The sequence below is a fragment of the Musca domestica genome, unplaced genomic scaffold (genome assembly GCF_030504385.1).
Source record: "Musca domestica strain aabys unplaced genomic scaffold, Musca_domestica.polishedcontigs.V.1.1 117, whole genome shotgun sequence".
In the NCBI taxonomy this organism is placed as follows: Eukaryota; Metazoa; Arthropoda; class Insecta; order Diptera; family Muscidae; genus Musca; species Musca domestica.
Window position 1 is genome coordinate 856227 of NW_026712147.1, and position 23228 is coordinate 879454.

General features: G+C 33.7%; 1 protein-coding gene across 8 annotated transcripts in view; it reads right to left on the reverse strand.

Moving 5' to 3' along the window:
• Nucleotides 1–23228, reverse strand: part of LOC101897802 (proteoglycan Cow) — a 267481-nt gene that overhangs the window by 39517 nt on the left and 204736 nt on the right. For all 8 annotated transcript variants that reach the window (XM_059132248.1, XM_059132254.1, XM_059132253.1 and 5 more), the window contains exon 6: nt 11980–12128. In XM_059132248.1, coding sequence (XP_058988231.1) covers nt 11980–12128 — 149 coding nt within the window. The remainder of the gene's footprint in view (nt 1–11979; nt 12129–23228) is intronic.

The following is a 23228-nucleotide window of genomic DNA, read 5'->3' on the forward strand; positions in this document are numbered from 1 at the left end:
TCATTGGTTTTTTGATAGGTGGTGGTCATACAACAGCAGCAATGGTGACCTCAGACTTTGGTTTCTGTGGCGATAGAGAGATTTGTTCGTCAATAACGGTTATATTAAAAAAAAAAATTTTTTGTGGGAAGTGCTTCAGAAAACCATAGTTTCATGCATTTGAGGTAGTGTTGATGGTTATGAAAAGTTGACCGATTGTTGGGGGTATTTTTAAATATGTGTGAATAGGTATTACAATCGTTATATGAAACCATGTTAGAATGGAAAGGTAAGGTAGAGCTACCTATTAAGTGTAGTTATACAGTTTAAAGGCTTGATTTCTGAAGATAATCGAGAAATGAATTATCGCATTTGTAATTCGAATTATTCCAAATGTAATTCGAATCATTCCTATTTGTAATTTTTGAATTGAACAATTCGAATTATAAATGGAATACTTCGAAATTCAATTGGAATAATTCGAATTACATATGGAATCATTTAAACTACTGCTGGAATTCTAGAATTAAAACTGAAATAATTCGAATTACAATTGGAATTTTCGAATTTTAACTGAAATAATTCGAATTACAATTGGAATTCTCTAATTACAAATTAAACTCTTCAAATTACATCTGAAAAAGGTTTTTCAATTTTTTTTTCAATTCCAAAAGTTTTTATTCACATATTTTTATACCCTCCACTATTCTATGGAGCGTATATTAACGTTGTCATTCCGTTTTTAACTCCTCGAAATATTCACAATAGACCCTACAAAGTATATATATTCCGGTTCAGCGTAAACTTCCGCCTGTTCACGTCTTCGTATAGCCCTCATAAATAGGTACCTCCCGACAGTCGGTATTTTGACGATTTCAGCAACATTATTCACCGGAATCGTTTCACATTTCGCATTGAAAGATCTTCAGGGGCACTATATCTTATGGCAAAAAAATCGTATGCAGGTCCACGTCTTCGTATAGCCCTCATATGACGGTACCTCCCGATGCTCCTTATTTTCATGATTTTTGCGACATTATTCACCATAATTGTAACAAATTTCGTATTTAAAGTTCGTAATGAGCACTACAGAGTATGATAAAAAATTTATATGCAGGTCAACGTCTTCTTATAGTCCCCATATAACGGTTTTCAATTAAGTGGTAGTTTTCAGATTTTTTTTTTGAAAATGTTCAAGTTCTTTCCAAATGGTGGAGGGTATTAAAAGTTGGGCCCGGCCGAATGTAGCTTCTGTTTTACTTCTTTATTTTAAAAATTTTGAAACAATGGAAGAATTAAGTACATTTTACAACTTCACGTATTCCTTTAGTTTGACAATGCTCCTCATATTGCATAACATAAGGGCCTAAGTCATATAAAAATTATGAAGTATTTTTTACTTTTAGAAAGTTTTTTTGCATACATAGAGATATTAAGATCTCTAGCTCAACGCGATCACTACATACCAATATCCTACACATGACCTAGCATTAACACTTTTGGTATTTCTTAGAAACCATGAGTACGAATGACAACGTCGAATACTTTTTATTTTGGGTAAAAAATTTCTCTATCCCCCCACCGGAGACAAGAAAACTACAACATAAAGCCAATATTTTATGCTGTCAATGAATATTGAAACCACAACGACAGCTGGGATCGTCGTAAAGGTGTGCTTATATTTTATGGCCTGTTAAAATAACCCCAAAAGCTTTTGTAATCACAGAGCAATCCTAAACAAAGAACAGTCATCAAAAAGACATTTAAAATCTAATAAAAGTCTAAGGTGTTGAAACATTGTTCATTTCTTGGGACATTTTCACGAAACAAAAAACAAAAGCCACACCTCGCATACATTCGTATCGTATGTACACGGTGAACATTTTGAAAGGACTAGGAAATACGAAGTTTGGGGAGGAGAGTTTATTTTTTTTAATGGTTTCGTCTTACATTTCATTGACATTTTAACTTGATTTATCTTTCAAGTCAAGCGAAACAAAAGTAAAGAGATATTTTATCGCCGGACAATAAAATTTAATTTGAATTTAAATTGAAGGTAAAAACGGAAATTCCAACTATGTTGGGAATAAGGTGCAGGTGTAGGTGTAGATACTACAGTGACAAACTATAAAAAATGAAACATATACAGAGAAAAGTTCTGTTCTGTGGCATGCTTTTGTGATTCGAGGATAACTTAAAATTAAGTTAAGAAACAGAATTGAGCAGTGTAGCTAGATTCTAGAAGGAGAATGTCGTAGGAGAGATTATTATCTTCACTGATAACCTGTATGCTGAATTGACATTTACTTATACTTCACTTAAAATTCAAGATTTCAAATCGAAAAGAAATGTTGTGCGGGTGTCAAAAATGTGGCATTTTTAGTGAATGATTTTTACTCTGGCTGCACAAGGCTTATATTTTCATTAAGTTCTAACCAAGGTCTTGTCTTTAGCTTCAGTCTCATATACCCTCACTCTAATAGTTTTTATACTCCACACCACAAAGTGGTAAGGGTTTACATCTTTGTGCATTTGTTTGTAATATGGAGAAGGAAGCGAGTTGTTGGTTACTTTTGAGGATATTCATAGAATCACTTTCTGAGTCCGTCCGCCAGTCCATGCATTCTTGTGGAGAAAATGCATGTCGCATTTATGTATCATCTCAATCGAGATGCAAACAATATTTGTTTGGCCCAAGGACGAACCCTATTGAAATTGGTGATTATCGGATCAGATTTAGATATAGCTCCCATATAATTTCAGCCGATTTCGGGTTAATTGTACACCAAATGGCCAACATCAGTTCAAATGACCTGAATATTTGTCATATCCGACAGAATTCATATAGTCCAGAAGCAAGTACATCAAATTTCGGGATAATCGGTTCAGATATAGCTATAGCTCGCATATACAAGTGGAGATAAAAAAAAAACTGAAACCAACTTCAGACTAATATCATTTCTAAGCCACTCGTCCGACAGCTGTTATTCCAGTGACAGCTCATTATATTGTTTACAAGCGTACAAAAGCATTTTGGCGAGAATTTTCGAGAAAAAAGTTATTCGTGATGGAATTCAAGCGTGATAGTGTGATTTCTTTATATTTGGCTGGAAAACCACAAGTGGCTATCGTTAGAGCACTCCAGCATTTAAATGTGAATAGGTCATTGGGGTCTCGTAACATCGCTCTTTACCGTGATACTGGTAGCGTAGTCCGACGTCAAGGAAGTGGACGGAAAAAAACAGCAAATTTAGCAGAATTGGTTCGAAAAGTAAAGAAGCGACTTGGTCGAAGCCCGCGTCGAAGTGGCCGAAAAATGGCTCGTGAGCTGAACATATCGCAATATTCCATTCGCCAAATATTGAAAAATGAGCTCGGGGCAAAGCCATTGAAATTCTAAAAAGTGAAAGTACTTATACCACAACAGAAAGAACATAGACTCAAAAGAGCTAAAGAGTTGCTTCGCTTGGCCGAAAGTGGTGAACTGCCGAATTTTGTGTTCTCTGATGAGAAATCATTCGTTGATCGTGTTTACTTGCCAAAGAGGTCAGCTGAAAATGTGCACCTTGGGGTGACATCAGAATAAATGCCGAATATTATAATATTCTGGAGGGTGTATTAAAGCCTTGGGCAAGCAAACATTTTGGCCGCAGACTTTGGACTTTCCAACAGGACTCAGCACCATCGCATTCAGCACGCGAGTTACCTTCCGTAAAACCGAAAAATAAGAAAACAAGAATTATTCTGTTTTAGATGCCAAATACAACTCATTCTTTATTCAAAAAATTCTTATATTTAAGCGATTTTACAATTATTGATTTTTCTTAGAGTTAACAAAGAACAAAGAAACATAAAATCTAGAGCTATCAAGAAAAATACTTAAGCTAAAAATTTGTATTGGGTACAGTAAAAGTAAACATTTCTTTTTGGGTTATTTCCGTCATAGTTTTATTACTAGTGTTGTTATTGTGATGTTGAAGTGGAGAATTATTGCTGACGAAATAATGTCAACAATATTGGTGTTAGCTCTTTGGTGCTTATGACAATGTTGTAACTAATAATGATGTTAATAATAATGATATTAATAATAATGATGTTAATAATAATGATGTTAATAATAATGGTGTTAATAATAATGATGTTATTAATAAATGAGGTTGTGGTTGAAAATAATGAACTTAATAATAATGTTGTTTATTGGTGGCTGTAGGTAACTCCTCCCTCTCCAGAATGAAGTGAGGGCCAAAGGGGCTTCGGATCATTTGTAGCCAGAACTTCATTGTTGTTGTGGGTTATGGAGTAGATTAATTTTATAGGCTTTCTTATTACTAATATTATTGATAATATTATGATTATAGAACTAATTATACCAAATGCGGAATAAGAAATTGTTTTGTAATTGTCAGAGTCTGTTTGAAGAAATTCGATATTTGCTTTATTTTGGAATCTGTATTGATCTAATTTGGGTAATGTTAGTTCGTCTCTTATGGAGAGTGTTGTAATATTGTTTGAGAAGCTAGTTTGGAAGGTTATTGTGCTAATGTTTTCTTGGTGAATATTCGGTTTATCTGTATACCAGACATTATTAAATAAGATTTTGCATTCATTAAAATTAATAACAGAGGAAGACTTGATTGGTAGACTCTTAGTTACGTTGTTACATACTGTGGTTATGTTTGTTATTGTGACGTCGGATTGTACAGGTACGAACCTAAAAGACAAATAGAAGTCAGTTTATGTAAGACGTTTTCTTTTAATTTTGGCTTTATGTAGTTTTTGGTTATTTGACGTTATCAGCGTCACTTTCTTGTTTTCCTTGACTACCCTCTTTGAGAAGCGAGGGGTCATTTTGTTCCTCCCTGATTCCCTTCTGTATATTGTCTGGTTTTCAGTTAAATCTTCTGGTTCTTCCCTATTTGCGTTTAGTTTTTTTATACGTTTGTCAGTGTCCATGGATAATTTATCTTTAATAATTTTGTGTAAGTCATTTTGAAATTCTTGTAGTCTATTTAAGTAGTCATGTTCAGAGTTATAGCTTAATGTCTTTTCGAAGTTATAAGTCCTACCATAGAAGAGTTCAAATGGGGTTAAATTTGTAGCACTATGGATTGCGTTGTTATAGGTAAAAATGACTTCTAATAGTATTTCGTCGTGATTTAGTGGTATTTCTGATGACTTATACTTTTCGTAAACTATTCTGTAGGTCTCGGTAATGGTTGAATGTAATCTTTCTACGGGAGAGTTTCCTGTACTTTGATGAAATGATGTATAATGTAAGGTTATCTGATGCATTTTACAAAAATCTTTTATAATGGATGCATTAAATTCAGCGCCCTGATCACAAACAATTTTCTTGGGTATGCCGTGTAGGCTTATGAAATGTTTGAAACTTTTCAGAATTGATAGGCTATTCCTAGAGTCTAAAGAGTAAGCGGCTGCAAATTTAGAAAATTTGTCTATGATGGTAAGTATATTACGCTTGTTTATACAATAGATATCTGTGTGGATAATATCCAGTGGTTTTTCGGGAATTTCAGGTTTTTGAAATTTGGGTTTTGGTGGTTTCCTGTCATATTTTAAAGTTTGGCATGTATGACAATGATTAATACAATTTTGTATTTTGTTTTTCATGAAAGGGAAGTAGTACTCTCGTTTTAAGTGTGCATATGTCTCTTGAATACCTCTATGGTTATGGTTCATATGGTATTCATTAATTATTTTGTCTTGCTCATCAATGGTTCTTATGTCTTGTAGAATGTCCATGCATCGTACTAACTTAAATAGTTTGCTGTTTGCAAAGTATTTTGAGTAGGTGCTTTGAATTAATTTAAATGTATCGTCATCTGCCATAAGCGCAGAGACTTTATTTGGTGTTATATAAATTTGGAAAATGTTAGTCAATGTTTGTTCGTCGTACTTTTCTCTACGTATAGTCTTGCGTATTTTATTTTTAAATATTGTTTCTAAGGTTATTGGTGAGCCACCGATTTGAGTTTGAAATATAATTTGAATATTAAATTCGTTAATTGGTCTTTCTGATATCGGTATTCCATCGTCAACATTTTCGTCGGAGGAATGGATTGTTGTTCCTTGTGTACCATGGTTTGAGATGTTATCAACTGAATTAGTGTTTATATCGACATGTTCATTTACAGATAGATTGTCTAATTTAATACGACTTAGTGCGTCTGCGTTAGTATTTAATTTTCCTTTTTTGTAGATAATTTCATAGTCATATTCTTCTAGTTTTAATCTCCAGCGGATTAATTTTGAATTTGGTTCTTTTAGACTCATGATCCATGTAAGGGGCCTATGGTCGGTAATTATTTTAAATTTCCTTCCAAAAAGGTATGGCCTGAAATATTTTGTCGCCCATACGATAGCAAGTAATTCTTTTTCTATCGTCGAGTAATTTATTTCGCTATTCGATAATGTACGACTTGCGTAACATATAGGCTTGTCACTACCTATTGGTCCTTGGGAAAGTATTGCTCCTAAAGCAAAGTCGCTAGCGTCGGTGGTTAAATTAAATGGTTTTGAAAAGTCAGGATATTGGAGCAGTGGGTCGTTCATTAAAAGATTTTTGCAAGTAGCAAATGTGTTCAAATATCTCTCGTTTAATATTATTTTTCTCCCTTTCTTAAGACATTCTGTGAGGGGTTTCGTTAATTTCGAGAAATCTTGAATAAATTTCCTGTAATAACCGAGTAGTCCTAAAAATGATTTTATTTGTTTTTGTGTTTTTGGTACGGGGAAAGCTTTTATGGCATGAATTTTATCAGGGTTGGGTTTAATACCATCAGTGGAAATAACATGTCCGAGAAAAGAACATTCTTTCTTTAGGAATTCTGATTTGTCCAGTTGTATCTTAAGATTGGCTGTACGTAATTTACCGAGTACTTTTTTCAAGTGTTGTATGTGCTCCTCTAAGGAAGTTGAATATATAACTATGTCATCTAAATATACAAGGCAGACTGTCCCGATCAAGTCACTTAATACATTGTCCATTACCCTTTGGAAAGTGGATGGAGCATTTTTTAATCCAAAAGGCATCCTTACGAATTCATAGTGACCTCTATCGACAGAAAATGCTGTTTTACCAATATCTTTTGGGTGCATTTCGATCTGGTGAAAACCGCTAGCTAAATCTAAAGTTGTGAAGTAGAGACTTCTCCCCAATTTATCTAATATGTCAGTTATGTTGGGTATGGGATATTTATCAGAAACAGTTTTCTCGTTTAATTTGCGATAATCTATAACAAGTCTCCATTTTTGTATATTGCTCGAGTCTAATTTTTTTGGTACGATCCATATAGGAGCACTCCATGGTGAAAAACTTCTTCTAATTACACCTTGTTGCAACATTTTATCGATTTGTTTGCGTATTTCCTCTTTGTGTATGTAAGGGTACCTGTATGATTTTGTAAAAATGGGTTTGTCGTCAGTTGTCCTTATTTGGTGTTTGATTTGATTCGAGAATGTCAATTGTTCTCCCTCCTTGAAAAACACATCTTCAAAGCATTTGCAAACCTTCAGCAAAGCTTGTTTTTCCTCTTTATTAAGATGACCGGTCCTTATCGAATCTAAAATGTCATGATTATCATTCATACAGTTGTGTTCTAAACTGAAGTTATTAACTTCGATGTAATTCTGGTCGTTGTATGGTGTCGTCTTTATTGGTTGTTCAATGTATGCAATTTTATCATGTCCAGAAGTATTAACTATTTCCACAAGGCTGTACCACTTTTTAGAATGATACAGTCCCTCTGAAATAAAGAGGTCAGAACCCAAAAAAGTCCTTGGGAGAAAAAAGCTACCATTTTGTGTGTCTACCGGTACATTAATAACAACTCTGGAAGAGCTTGGAATAATGAATTTCTCAGAAGTGAAATTGGGTTTGAGATGAATAGGTATGATGGCTTGACTTGTTACTAGAGTTTTGTTACCTAGGTCTATTTTAGCTTTGAGAAAATCTAATATGTCCAATCCTATTAGTCCATCGAAATAGTTGTGAAATTTGAAGACAAAAAATTCTGTATCTCCTTTTTGTTTGAATTCCGTAAATAAGGGTAGTTTAATTTTTTTGTCCAGTGAGTGTTTAGTTAAAATTGTTGTGATTGTAATTGGTTTGCAAGTCATACACTCTTCGTCATTTACAAATTCTGGGTTTATGAATGATGACGATGCTCCAGTATCTATTAAAAATTTCAGGGGTCTACCAAATGGGGAGGATATGTTAATATAGGGTAATGTGTGTCCATGTTTGTTAATATCTAAGTATCCCGTTGGTGTGGGTAGGCATTCATATGAAAAATTTTCATTATCAACTATTACATTTTCGTATTCCGTTCTAATACCATTATTTTGTTGGTCTTTTAGATCGTTCATGTCATTATCATCATTTTGATGATAAGTGTAGTTTTGTTCTAAGTCATTGTCATGTGTTTGTCCGTGGTAATATCCGTCTAGATCATTATGGTAAGCTTGAGACACATTGACGTTGTTTAGGTACGATGTCTGTCTCGTTTGTGTAGTCATAGGTTTTCTTAAATGACTATAACCAGAACTAACATCCATTGGTTCTGGTGGTGGTAAGGGTTTGGTCGTAAGCTGTTGCTGCCTGAAGTTGCTGAATTTGCTCTGTCCGGACCCATTGTGAGAAAAGGTATTTCCATTAGGTGCTTGAGGTCCCTTTTGTGAAAATGCATTAGTTATTGGATTATATTGATTTCTTCCCTGAGTATTAACCGTGTTTTGGAATCTATTTATATTGTTTTGTGCGTAATGGTGAATTTGTCCGTGTGTAAATCTATGTGTGTTATTCATATTTGGTTGGTAATTACGAGCAGGGGCATAATTCCGTGTATTCTGTCTATACCTTGGTTGGTAGAATGGTTGGTTGTAAGTAAGTCTTCTTGAATATTGTATATTTTGTTCCTGAATGCAGAATGTTAATGCTTCATCTAATGAATCGGGTCTCATAGACCTAATCATTGAGCCAAGGGGTTCTCGGAGGCCTATTAAGAATGCATCTAAGCACATTTTAGCGTTAAATTCGCGCCTCGAGTTTATGACATGTTTGTTAGTTTCATGAATTGATATATTATTATTTATTGCTGCCTGTAGCTCTATAACTGAACCATAAAATTCTTGCACAGTCTGATTATTTTGTCGTAAATTGTGGAGTTCACGCACAAGGGAGGTTTCACTCCTTTTATCCGAATATTTAAGTATTAGATTCGCTTTAATTACCTCCCAAACTAACGGAGTACCGGATGAATTAAGTACTTCATTAGCTTCTCCCACTATTTTGTTTCTGATGGCTCTAAGCACTACTGTTGCTTGGTTAGAACCATCGATATTCGCTAATATTCTTAAAATCTCTTCAACGTTTTCTAAAAAATCATTTAGTTGCCTTGGATTTCCATTAAATGTTGGTAAATCTTTTACGGCATCTGGAATTTTTAATGTTTCGTATGCTTGAGAGGATTGTGACGGTTGTTGAGATTGTAGCGCCTGAGGGGCACTAATGTCATTAACGGTAGTCATTTCTTGTTGTTCCGGTATTGCAGTTAAGTATCGAATAGAATATGGTCTTGGTCTTAGTCTTCGCATTTAATATAATTACCCTTTTTATTGATTTGAGATATTTTGATTAGCCTTTTTCTTTATAATTGAAATATTTCTTTGCTTATTTCTGTTTTATATTTTATAAAGTAATATAATAGTGATAAATATTATAATTTTCTTAAAATAATTACCCTAGTATTATCATAATAAATAATTTCATTGTTGATTTCCAAGGTTTTTATCTGCTTCTTTCCTCCGATGAGACCTGTATAAGTTGCTTGTAGATATGGACTGCTTCAGGACTATTTCTTGTTCTTCACTTGTAGTTGTTGTTTGTTGTTTTAATTGTTGCTTGTTTTTTTTTTTTTTTTTTTTTTTTTTTTTTTTTAGTTTTTTTTTTTTTCGTTTTTGTTACGGTTGTTGTTATTGTTATATGTTATTAACTTTTTAATTGTTATTTTTAGTTGATTTTCCTTTTTTTTTTTTGATCTTCACTGTATTGTTATTTGTTTTTGTTAGTTGGTTTTTTTCTTGTTTTATCTGATCTGATCCACTATGACCGTATTATTTGTTGATATTCCTTCAACGATTTTCATTAAATATTTATTCCAACCAAAAAGATATTCATTCTCTCCGGATGGTAATATTTGTTGATATTCCTTCAACAAAATATTATTTATGAATTTATATATATTTTTTATTTAAGATATAATTTGTTGATATTCCTTCAACAATTTTTATTAAATATTTATTCCAACCAAAAAGATATTAATTCTCTCCGGATGGTAATATTTGTTGATATTCCTTCAACAAAATATTATTTATGAATTTATATATATTTTTTATTTAAGATATAATTTGTTGATATTCCTTCAACAATTTTTATTAAATATTTATTCCAACCAAAAAGATATTAATTCTCTCTGGATGGTTATATTTGTTGACATTCCGTCAACAAAATATTATTTTTGATTTTAAATATATATTTTTATTTAAGAGATATTCCTTCTCTTCTTATAGTAAATTGTTGATATTCCTTCAACAAAATACTATATTGTATTGGCACTTGATTTTCTCGGTTGTACGGACGTAGGTTCTTTTTTTTCCGATTGTTGGCGCACGATTTTTCTCCTTAAGGATTACTTGATATACCGTCAAGCCTAATTAATTTAATATATTTTTTTTCTTCCCCAAATTTTTCTCAAAAAAAAAAAAATTTTTTTATGTCCTTTAAAGGATAGTTCACTGTTTTTTCCACAATTAACTTGTCACTGTTTTTTTTTTTTTTTTTTCTGTTTTAAGGATACATTTATTTAATTATATTTTTTTTCACTTGAGAAAGACCGCACCAACAATGGCCGTACGACTGCGCCAGTTACCTTCCGTAAAACCGAAAAATAAGAAAACAAGAATTATTCTGTTTTAGATGCCAAATACAACTCATTCTTTATTCAAAAAATTCTTATATTTAAGCGATTTTACAATTATTGATTTTTCTTAGAGTTAACAAAGAACAAAGAAACATAAAATCTAGAGCTATCAAGAAAAATACTTAAGCTAAAAATTTGTATTGGGTACAGTAAAAGTAAACATTTCTTTTTGGGTTATTTCCGTCATAGTTTTATTACTAGTGTTGTTATTGTGATGTTGAAGTGGAGAATTATTGCTGACGAAATAATGTCAACAATATTGGTGTTAGCTCTTTGGTGCTTATGACAATGTTGTAACTAATAATGATGTTAATAATAATGATATTAATAATAATGATGTTAATAATAATGATGTTAATAATAATGGTGTTAATAATAATGATGTTATTAATAAATGAGGTTGTGGTTGAAAATAATGAACTTAATAATAATGTTGTTTATTGGTGGCTGTAGGTAACTCGCGCCACTCAATAATGGTTACAAAATGAGGTTTCTCGCTTCATTTTCGGCGCACAATGGCCACCAGAATCTCCGAATACCAATAACAATTGGATTATTGTGTCTGGAGTATTTTGGAAAGTAAGGTTGGCACTACATTTTAACTATTTTTATAGATTTCATATATTATAAAACAATTTAAACATCAGACCAAGCCTTTCCTGTTAACCCAATAAATTTCTTGCATTTCCTGCGTGAATGTTGATCCCCACAGATACATCAAGTGGCATTCTTAAGTTCACAATAATTTCTCAATTCATTAGACACGATTCCACTTCATACTGTTACCGGCTATACCCGTTAAGATACTCTTCAGGGTGTTAATGGTATTATTGCTTAGAGTGATCTAAGTCTCTTAAGAGTGTGTCGTCATACCCACCCACTAACTTCCCCTCCATTCTAGCGGTGTTCTAAAACATCACGCTATTAGTATTTCCTGTAACATGGATACACATTGGACACACAGAACAACAAAGCAACGTTACTTCTATTCTCTACTTACCCTTGCACGGACAGAATGCTTTGCAGGCAATCCTTATGGATGTTGCATGTATGCAATTGTGATAATCCAATCTGCATAACGATGAATACGTTCTATTGTCGTTGCCACAAAGGAATGTGGGTTTTGCTACAGGACACGGTTTGCAATTGCTGTAGTATCCCCAACAAAAGCAGCAATCGTTCATTCGTTCGTACGTTTGTGTGTGTATGTTAGTTAGTTGGATGGTTGGTTCATTCATTCATTTGCACAGCATTCATGACACATATCCGGAAGGTAAGAAGATATTAGAAACATTGGCACGAGAGCAACGCCATCATCATCCAGGTATTTTGTTGAGGTTGACAGGGTTGGCGGGTAGACAGATGGTTAGGTGGTTCGTTGCAGATTCCGAGAAGTAATTTTATTATCATGCAAAAAATGTGAGAAAGAGCAAAAGAGAACGAGAAAGAAAAATAATTCATTAATTTAATTAGTTTTTGTTTTAATATTATTATTTTAATATAATTTCATTATGTGGTGTCATGGCGTCCGTTGTGAAATTTCTTATCATTTGCATGGATGCGAAAAAAATCTCCAGAATTATGGAAACCACAATTCTAAGAAGACATACATAAAAAATTTTTGATTTACTTAGAAAAATTGTGCTTCAAAATCGAATTTTGTGGGGTTTAAAATGATTATTTAGAAAAGCGTTTCTTTGTCTTTTTGCCAAAAGACAAATTCTGTCAGGTTAGTTTCACATTTTTAAATGTTATTATTTTTATTCAAAACGTTGACCTTTTGTGGTGGAGGTACCAAAAGAAGTTTACTGATATATAACATCTTCACTTTCTGGACCTTGTAATTGCAGAAAACATTTTAATGTAGAAAATAGGGGAATAATTTCATATTTTATAAATATTTTGCTATGAAAATTTTTTCCTTTGTTGGAGTGAAAATTGAAGTCGATCAATTTTGGCACCAGACCTCGGGCTGTAATATACAGGGTGAGATAAAAAAACTGCAACCAACTTCTAACAGCTGCCATTTCTAAGCCACTCGTCCAACAGCTTTTAAAATTATTCCAGTGACAGCTCATTATATTGTTATCAAGCGTACAAAAGCATTTTGGTGAGCATTTTCCAAAAAAAAATTATTCGTGATGGAATTCAAGCGTGATAGTGTGAGGGGCTATCGCTAGAGCACTCCAGCATTTAAATGTGAATAAATCTTTTGTGCCGCGTACCATCGCTCGTTACCGTTATACTGGTAGCGTAGTCCGACGTCAAGGAAGTGGACGGAAGAAAACAGGAGCATCAGCAGAAATGGTTTGAAAAGTAAAGAAGCTACTTGATCGAAACCCGCGTCGCAGTGGCCGAAAAATGGCTCGTGAGCTGAACATATCGCAATATTCCATTCGGCAAATATTAAAAAATGAGCTCGGGGCAATGCCATTGAAATTCCAAAAAGTGAAAGAACTTACACCGCTATAGAAAGAAAATAGACTAAAGATCTTAAGAGTTGCTTCGCTTGGTCGAAAGTGTTGAACTGCTGAATTTGGTTATCTCCGATGAGAAAACATTTTTTTGTCCAGCAGTTTGTAAACAAATAATAATAATAATAGAACTCAAGCGCCGGCCATGGTGATGGTGTGGGCCGCCATAACAGCCGATGGTCGCTCTCCGCTCGTATTAATCGACCGTGGCATCAGAATAAATGTCGAGTATTATGGCGAAAATATTCTGGAGAGTGTATTAAAGCCTTGGGCACGCAGACATTTTGGCCGCAGACCTTGGACATTCCAAAAGGTCTCAGCACCATCGCACCCAGCACAAGAATGGTTACAAAATGAAGTTCCTCGCTTCATATCCAGCGCACAATGGCCACCAAATTCTCCGGATACCAATCCGTTAGACTATTGTGTATGGAGTATTTTGGAAAGCAAGGTTGGCATAAAAAATACCAAAGTGTCGAATACCTCAAGCAAGCGCTTCGCCGAGAATGGGCCAAAATTCTGCAGAGCAACATTCGGTGTAGAGGTTTCATTTGCTATTTGAAGGTCGTATTCAATAAAATTTAAAAAAATGTAAAAATTATGGCGTTTAACTCTGATGCAATTATTTTTATACCCTCCACCGTGGAAAGGAGAGTATATTAAGTTTGTCATTCCGTTTGTAACATGTCAAAATATTCGTCTCAGACCCAATAATGTATATATTCCTAATCAGCATAAAATTATAAGTCGATTTAACGACGTCCGTCAGTCTGTCTGTCTGTCCGTCTGTCTGTTGAAATCACGATACAGGCCACATTATTTGACGTAGAGTGTCAAAATTCAGCAGAATAATTTGTATTGTGTCTAGGATGGTTGGTATTGAAAATGACATATATCGGCCCACGTTTTGGTATAGTCCCCATTTAACGGTACCTCCCGATATTCGGTATTTTGATGATTTTTGCCACATTTTTTTGGATTTGTCTAAAAATTGGTATTTGTTGGTCATAATGGGTTGTAGCTCCGGTGGCGAAACATTGCATGTATAAGTCCATGATTTGGTATAGCCCCCATATAGCGGTACCTCCAGATATTCGGTATTTTGATGATTTTTGCCACTTTTTTCACGGATTTGTCTGAGAATTGGTATTTGTAGTTCATAATGGGTCCTAGTTCGTGTGGAGAATCATTGTATGTATAGGTCCACGGTACCTCTCGATATTCGGTATTTTGATGATTTTTGCCACATTTTCCCACGAATATATCTAAAAATTAATATTTGTGGGTCATAATTGATTCTAATGTTTCCATTACCCTAAGGTGGAGGGTATTAAAAGTTCGTGCTAGACCTTTTTGGTACTTAAAATGCACAATTATGTCAGTTTGACATTTTTTGATCAGAACTTCATAAGTCGTACTACATTTTTTGACTTTCAAGGTCTTATATATTATTCAAGTTTTTCCTTTTTCAGAAGAAACAATAGAGAATGTTTACCTGTTTCACAAAAATGTATTTAAAATATTCAATTATGATTTTTCCCGATGAGGATATTAGTAATTATTTCAACATCTCCATATGTAAACCCTGGAAACCAGCAGTGGCCTTAATATCAAATGTTAGAATTTCAACTCTACAACCAATACCAAATTTAATAACATTTAGCACGCATATCTAAAACAATATACATCTCTCCAGCCTAGATACCCAACAGTGATCCAATATTTAGTACTTTTTCGAACAATTTTAGTAGGCATTTGCGAAACCACCACCAGATCTCAATACTAGATACAAACAGAGATCTCAATATCAAAGTTCGGTATTTCATCTCTATCTCTTCACCCAATATACAATTTAGTACCACTTAGTACTTTTCGAACAACTATAGCACACATATCAAAAACCATCTCCATATCCTAACCACAAATACCAACATTGACACCTTTATCAAATTTCAGGACTTCAGCACTATTCCTTCACCCAATATTAAATTTAGTACTGTTTAGTACTTTTCATATAATTATAGAACACATTTCCGAAACCACCTTAATGCTTCAATCCAAGGTACCAACAGAGACCTCAATAAGAGATTTCGGGATTTTAGCTCTATTCCTTCACCCAATACCAATTTTATTACCATTTAGTAATTTTCGTACAATTATAGTACACATTTCACCTCCACATCTCAATCCCAGATAATAACAGAGACTTTAATATCAAATTTCGGAATTCCAGATCTATCCCTTAACCTAATACCCAATTTAGTACCACTTACTACTTTTCGAACGATTAAAGTACATATTTCCAAAACCAAATCCATATCTTAACAACAGACGCCAACAGTGAAATCTAATCAAAATTTAGGATTTCAGCTGTATTCCTTCACCGAATACCATTTTTTTTACTACTTACTACTTTTCGTATAATTATAGAAGGCATTTGCAAAACCACTCCCTTATATCAACCCTACTTCCAAAAATCAATTCTCATACTAAATTTCAAGATTTAACCGCTATATGTTGATATAACTCCAAATGCTACCATAGTGCATTTTAGTACTTTTGCTACACATATTTTTCGAATTTCAATAAAACCTTTAGTTCATCAAACCTACACAACATCAGAGTCTCTCATTCACAATTTTAGATATCCAGATCTATCATTTCCCTAAATACCAAATTTAATACTGGTCTATCGGTTCTCACAAAACCAAATTTAGTACGCATAAGTACAAATTTCCAAAATTTCCTTTATACCCCAATACTTTAATGCAATAATAATCTTGTTTCCCAATTTCAGGATTCCAGTACTATGGGTTCGCCCAAAATACAAATTCTACCAAATTTATTACCATGTAGTACACATTTCCAAATCTTTCTGCATACCCAAATTCTACACTCCAACACTAATTTTAATCCCAAATTTAAGGATTCCAGTTCTAACGGTTTACCCAAACCCAAATTGCACCAAAATTTAGGACATTCAAGTGCAAATTTCCAAAACTTCCTCCATATCCCAATCCTACACTCCCACACTAAATTAATTCCAAATTTCATCATTCCAGCTCTATCGTTCAACCAAATCGAAATTGTATCAAATATAGTGTCATTTACTTCTTTTCGTGACGATCTTAATTCTACTTTCCGCCAGTAATGTAAATTTCAAATTTCAGGATTCCAGATCCATCCGTTCCTCCAAATTCAAATTGTACAGTTTACTACTTTTCTTATACATGAGTACACACTTTTAAAACTACCTCCTTACATAGACCCTACTCCTCAGTCTTGATTCCCATTTCAAATTTCAAGTTTTTAGCTCCAACCGTTCACATGATACGAAATTGCACTAGCTCTACTTGTTCGTCAAATGCCAAGGATACCGTCTTTAGTACCATTTAGGACTTTTCATACCGTTCTAGTACGAATTTCCAAAAACCCTACCCTATCTGACAACTTCAGACAAAGAGTGGCCCTCACCCAACATTTCAAGATTGTAGCCTTTATTTGAATTATTTTATTTAAATAAGACAATGCTGACCATAAAATAAATTCTGTCAATGTTGAACATTTGTATGTTCGACGTATCTTGTGGTGAAAAATGTCAAAAATTTACGTCAAGTATTATGTGGGACAGTTATTTTGAATATAATATGGAGCAATTTTCATAGAAATAAAAATTAAGAAACAAAATGACTTGATCGAATAACAAATGAATTTCTCGAATTTTAATTAATATGAAATTTTCAAAGTGCAATTCAAATATATCAAAATGCATCTGGCAAATTGTTGAATAGCTCTGTTACTTATTGATGAAATTAATTTGATTTTTATAATTCGCTAAAGTATTAAACAAATATGGAATGCGAATTAATTTGTCTGAATAATAAATTAATTGATTATGATTAATGTTTTGTTCGTAAAGTTCTTTGTATAAAATAAATATGTATTGAACATAAATACAAATAATGACTTGACAAATATATTGATAGGCTAATAAGGTAATCCATAGGCTAATCATCCACCAAAAATTCCAATAACAAAAATTTTCCTAACCAATTTTTGGCAATCGTTACCAATACACATCCAAATATAACCCTTTATTTTATAGCGGAACGTCACAAGAAATATGAAGTTGGTATTTGACGACTTTATATTTAGAATCCTCTTTTCTACATTTTTGTATTGTATTAAACAATACCAGCAGTGGTTTAACAGCATTAAGGATTGTATGAGGGGTATTTTAAAATAACCATTTATTATTTTTAGCCCACTGTTAATTTAGAATGTAGTTTGTTACATTATCTGTTAATGGGTTATTCGTTTCATACAGTTTCCAACTTGCTTCTGAGAAGCTTTTATACTTTGCTGGCATAATTTCATGTGAATAAAAATTTTCATAGGAAATAAAATGTTACCAAGTGTACATTTTTCTTTTTGTGCCTTCTTTCACCTGCATAAATCAGTGAACCATTTGAAATTTATGTGAATAATTTTTATCAGCAGCGTCATCATCATCGTCTCGTTATTGTATTACAATTGAGTGGTGATGTCGATGGGCCAGTTGCCGGTGCTCATTCATTCGTTTAGTAATTCATTCGGTAATTAAATCTGTTCCATGTCGAAAACTCATTCATGCATTTCAAATTGAATTTTCCCAACAATATCAGTTTGTTTTTGCAGCTAACAAAATGCGTTCATTTCAACGAATATATTAAATTCAACTTAGCGTTTGTTACAATGCATTCGGTGGTTTGTTTTGGCATGAGAGTCACCGTCGCGATGGTGTGAAAGGGGAACGAAAAGCACTAAAATGTACAACATGGCACAGCAGTGTTATTGAGGGACCGGAAAGATCTTAAATATTACATTTTTGTTACTAATTGTGTGGAAAGGTGAGACAAAGTGAAGTTTTCGCTATTTAAGCTACGAAATTGCAGATTATCGGAACTAACATAGAACTTTAGCATAAGTCAAGTTTATATTGGGTGAGATGAAAAAAAACTGCAACAAATTCATCAACGGCATAATTTTTACATTTTTTTACATTTTATTGAAAGAAAGCAAAAATTTCGAAAATAGCATCACATTTTATAATAAGTTTAGATTTGTTCGAATTGGTCACCTTTGCACGAATTATGGCCTTCAAACGGCCAATGAAACCATAACACGCTGCCCGAATGTTGCTCTGCGGTATTTCGGCCCATTCCCGGCGAAGTGCTTGCTTGAGGTAATCGACTCTTTGGTATTTTTAAGTGCCCACCTTGCTTTCCAAAATACTCCAGACACAATAGTCCAAGGGATTGGTATCCGGAGATTTTTGTGACCATTGTTTGCTGAAAATTAAGCGAGGAATCTCATTTTGTGACCATTTTGTGAATAACATATTGCAGCTACTTCTGTTGAAAATTTAACATAGCGTATACAGGGTGTCTAGCTAACTGCTAAGCCACTCGTCTGACAGCTGTTAAAATTATTCCAGTGACAGCTCATTTACAAGCGAACAAAAGCATTTTGGTGAGAATTTTCCAGAAAAAAGTTATTTGTGATGGAATTCAAGTGATATTGGTAGCGTAGACCGACGTCAAGGAAGTGGACGGAAGAAACCAGCAACATCCGCAGAAATGGTTCGCAATAACAGCCGATGGTCGCTCTCCGCTCGTATTAATCGACCGTGCCATCAGAATAAATGCCGAATATTATCGCGAAAATATTCTGAAGGGTGTAATAAAGCCTTGGGCACGCAAACATTTTGGCCGCAAACCTTGGACATTCCAATAGGATTCAGCCCAATCTCACTTAGCACGCGCCACAGAAGAATGGTTACAAAATGAGGTTCCTCGCTTCATTTCCAGCGCACAAAGGCCACCAAACTCTCTGGATACCAATCCGTTGGACTATTGTGTCTGGAGTATTTTGGAAAGTAAGGTTGGCACTAAAAAATACCAAAGTGTCGATCACCTCAAGCAAGTGCTTCGCCGGGAATGGTCCAAAATACCGCAGAGCGACATTCGGGCAGTGTGTGACGGTTGCATTGTCCGGTTGAAGGCCATAATTCGATTTCAATCAAATTTGCCATACTTATTTTCAGGCCTAATTTGTATGTGCAAAATTTCATACTATTCGGGCTGATATTACACGTTTGATGCACAATAAAAGGCAAATCGGACGAAGATATATATTGGAGCTATATCTAAATGTTTACCGATTATCTCCAATTTCAATAGGGTTCGTTCTTGGGCCAACAAATGATTTGTGCAAAATTTCATCTGGATTGGGCAATAAATGCGAACTGTATCTTGTTTACAAAAATACATGGACAGACGGACGGACATGCATAAATCGACTCAGAATGTGATTCTATGCAGATCATCAAAAGGAACTATGAGTCTATCTTATTTCCTTTTGCCTGTTACAAACAAATGCACAAAGACATAATACCCTGACCACCTTGTGCTGTAGGGTATAATTATGGCGTTTGACTTTGTTGCTGTTTTTTATCTCACCCTGTATATTGTAGATTAATACATTTTAATAATTCCTAACAATCAAAAATTGGTGGACGTATCTTGACTTTTGGATTAACTTTTTACGTAGTCCAATTATGAATTCCGATATCTTAAATGATTCGTTTATTTGACCCAATAAGTTTTAACAGTACAAAAACTTTACAGCTAATTATGCTGGTGCTGTTCAATGCTTAATTGTATTCATCATTTTTTAAAACTGGAGTAATTTTAAGATGCGACCACTTCCATAACATTACCCTATTCTTTCCGCATGCAAAACAGACAAAAAAAATTATTTCAAATAAGTGGTTTCATTTTCATTTATTTTTTTTATAAAAATAAATACCAGAGCAATCGATGTCTTCTTAGCTACGAAACTCTACAGTCAGTCAGTATTGTGACTTCGTATGGAGAACTGAGATTTAATCAACCATAAAAATTGAACAACATTCTCGCATTTACGGAAGTGTCCATCGTTGATTGGCAATACTGGGAATTGATAGGTGTGTTTATGTTGATTTACTTCAATGTTCTATTTTTATTTTTCATCAATTTTATAAGGCTGCCACAATTTCCAATAGAACAAATATTATTCTAAAGTAATTGAATTAATAGCCTTACATGCTAATAGGCACATAATTGCTTGTGGGATGATTGCAGCGATTACTAAAATAGCGAAAATCCGCAATACAAGAAGATAAATGTTTCGATTCATTGATATTGTCGATTTAATTCAAATTACCATTGTCACAATCAATTGAGAAGATTCAAAGGTAGATTAATATGTGGAGCAGAGCGAATGCCATTATATTAACCTGTATTGTAAAGTATGTGACTACTGAGTTTGGAAATTGCTTAATTCTCTGCAATAAAATCAGGAAGTGATTCTTGTGTTCAATGTAAATTACATACACTCCGAAGTGTGGATACAAGTATTTGTATTACAAATTGATTTTCGATCAATATTGTCAAAATCAAAATTGTTTTAATTAACAAGTAAGCAAAGGCTATAGGCGTGCGCTCCGACCATGTGATACCCTACAACACTACAATATGTTAGAAGCCCCTTTATGTCCAAATCCATTTTGGAAGATTTCGCTTTTGATATTATGTCACGGAGCACAGCCCAGATATTACCATTTGACCAGGGACATTTGTCCATTTTACAGCTAAATATAATCCAATGGTCATCCAAAATGCTAGAATTCTTCCCCGACCTTAACTCTCTTCTCAGGCGTGTCGATTGGCTTCAAGTGTGTGATCAGAAATTTTTTCTGTTTTTGGTTCATTTGAACCCCTAAATATTTTGCGATCATCTCCAAAAGCGAGAGGCCCCTCTGTATCTCTAAATTTAGACTCATCTATATGATTTGCTTGTCTACGATATTTGACTATATTCGTCAACGAAATCAGCATAAAAAGCCAGAAGTTCGCCTTTTTGTGTATTTTAGATATCGCCTGTAAGTTATATTCAGCAATTCGGTAGAATGGAAATATTGATATTTTTCACACAAAAGTAGTGATCAATTCTACCCGCTGTCTTAAACACTAACTTCATGCAAGATTCCGTGTTCTTTGGTTTCTATTTGTGACCTTTATAACGGCTGCAACATCAGGAACTTTTTTAGTTGTTGGTCGATTTCAACCCCTAAATATATTGCGGACATCTTTGAAAACAATAGGCCTAGCCCTTTTGAGCCTAAACCTACCCTTCCGTGAAGATCGGACGATAATAGCAATCTGTATATAATAACCACAACCTGTGTTGCAAGGTGAAAAAATATTACAAAATATACACTTCAATATTATGACTCAAATCTATATTAACATCATTATTGGCGTCTTTTTATGCGATTTTTTTAGATTTTATTCTTTTATGCCAAGAGGGCATTCTGAATTGACATTGTCAAAATCGGTCCAGCCATTCTTGAGATATAAGCATTCTAGCTAACATCCCCCTACTTCGTATATAAACATTGTATATATTTCCCTACGGCATCTACGGCATATATTTACTAACGGCATCTACGTAATGGTCAGAATTTACCTGTTTGTCTATTTGTGATTTCGCGGGGTTTAAAAATATTCGCAGTTTTTACACAAATATTATGGTCTATTTCATTTATTTTACACAAATATTATGGTCTATTTCACCCACTTAATATTAGCCGATGACCATAAAAAATGGAAGGCTAACTTCCATAAATATTATGCGATCATCTCTAAAAACAATAGGGTTCTATTCTGACCTATCCCTACCTCCATTTTAAAAAATTAACATGGACAGACGGACAGACGGAAGGACGACACACATAGACAGCTCGACTCAGCTCGGCGAGACATGAAGATACATATATACTTTCCTATGTGGGAAACCAATATTTCGAAGTGTTACATAATATTTGGCCTAATCAAATTTATAATACCCCCAAAACATAGTGTTGTAGGGTATAAAAATACTATATTTCTCATTGCACAAATATATAGAATCTTAACTTAAAATTGTGGGACCTTTTCTTAAAACCCTAATTTCACTACCGATGCCTGTAATATGGTAATTTTGCAATAATACCCATAATATAAGAATAAAATATTGTGTTGTATATTGATATAACAATTCCTCGTATCTCTTTTCACCGCAATCTTCTCAGAAGATTTGTAACAAATTCGCTTAGCTATAATCCCCTAATGTATTTCTCTCTAGTTTAATATTCAACCTAGTGCAGAGATTTTTTTTTTAATTTTTCCGGAAAAATGATGAATTTCATTTCAGCATAAATCATTGACAAATAAACGTTGACATGGAAAACAAAAGTCATGTGTATTGAAAACAAATAAACATTGATCTATGCTTAGTTTCATGGAATTGTATTTACCCTTCGTCAACACACTAAAGCTTGAAATTGTGGTATAAAAAAAGGAAAAAACTGGTATATGCCAAATATTATAGAAACAATACGACTTTAATTCCAGAGAGCTTAAAAAACTATATTTATATATATAAATGTTCTTCGTATCAAAGAAAATGCTCAGAATGTCTTCTATACTTAAAAGAGTTTTAGACGTAAAAGAATTTCAAAAAGCCTTCTAGCTATATTTCTATAGCTATTATTCTATAGCTAGTTATATTCTTAGAAGAAATTATAGACATACAGGAGCACTAGAAGAGCTTCGGAAAGTATTCTAGCTTCAGAGAGCCATTAATCTGTAGGAGAGCTGCATAGGCTTTTCTATCTATAAAAAGAAAAATTTCGTTCCAAAGATAAGTTTTT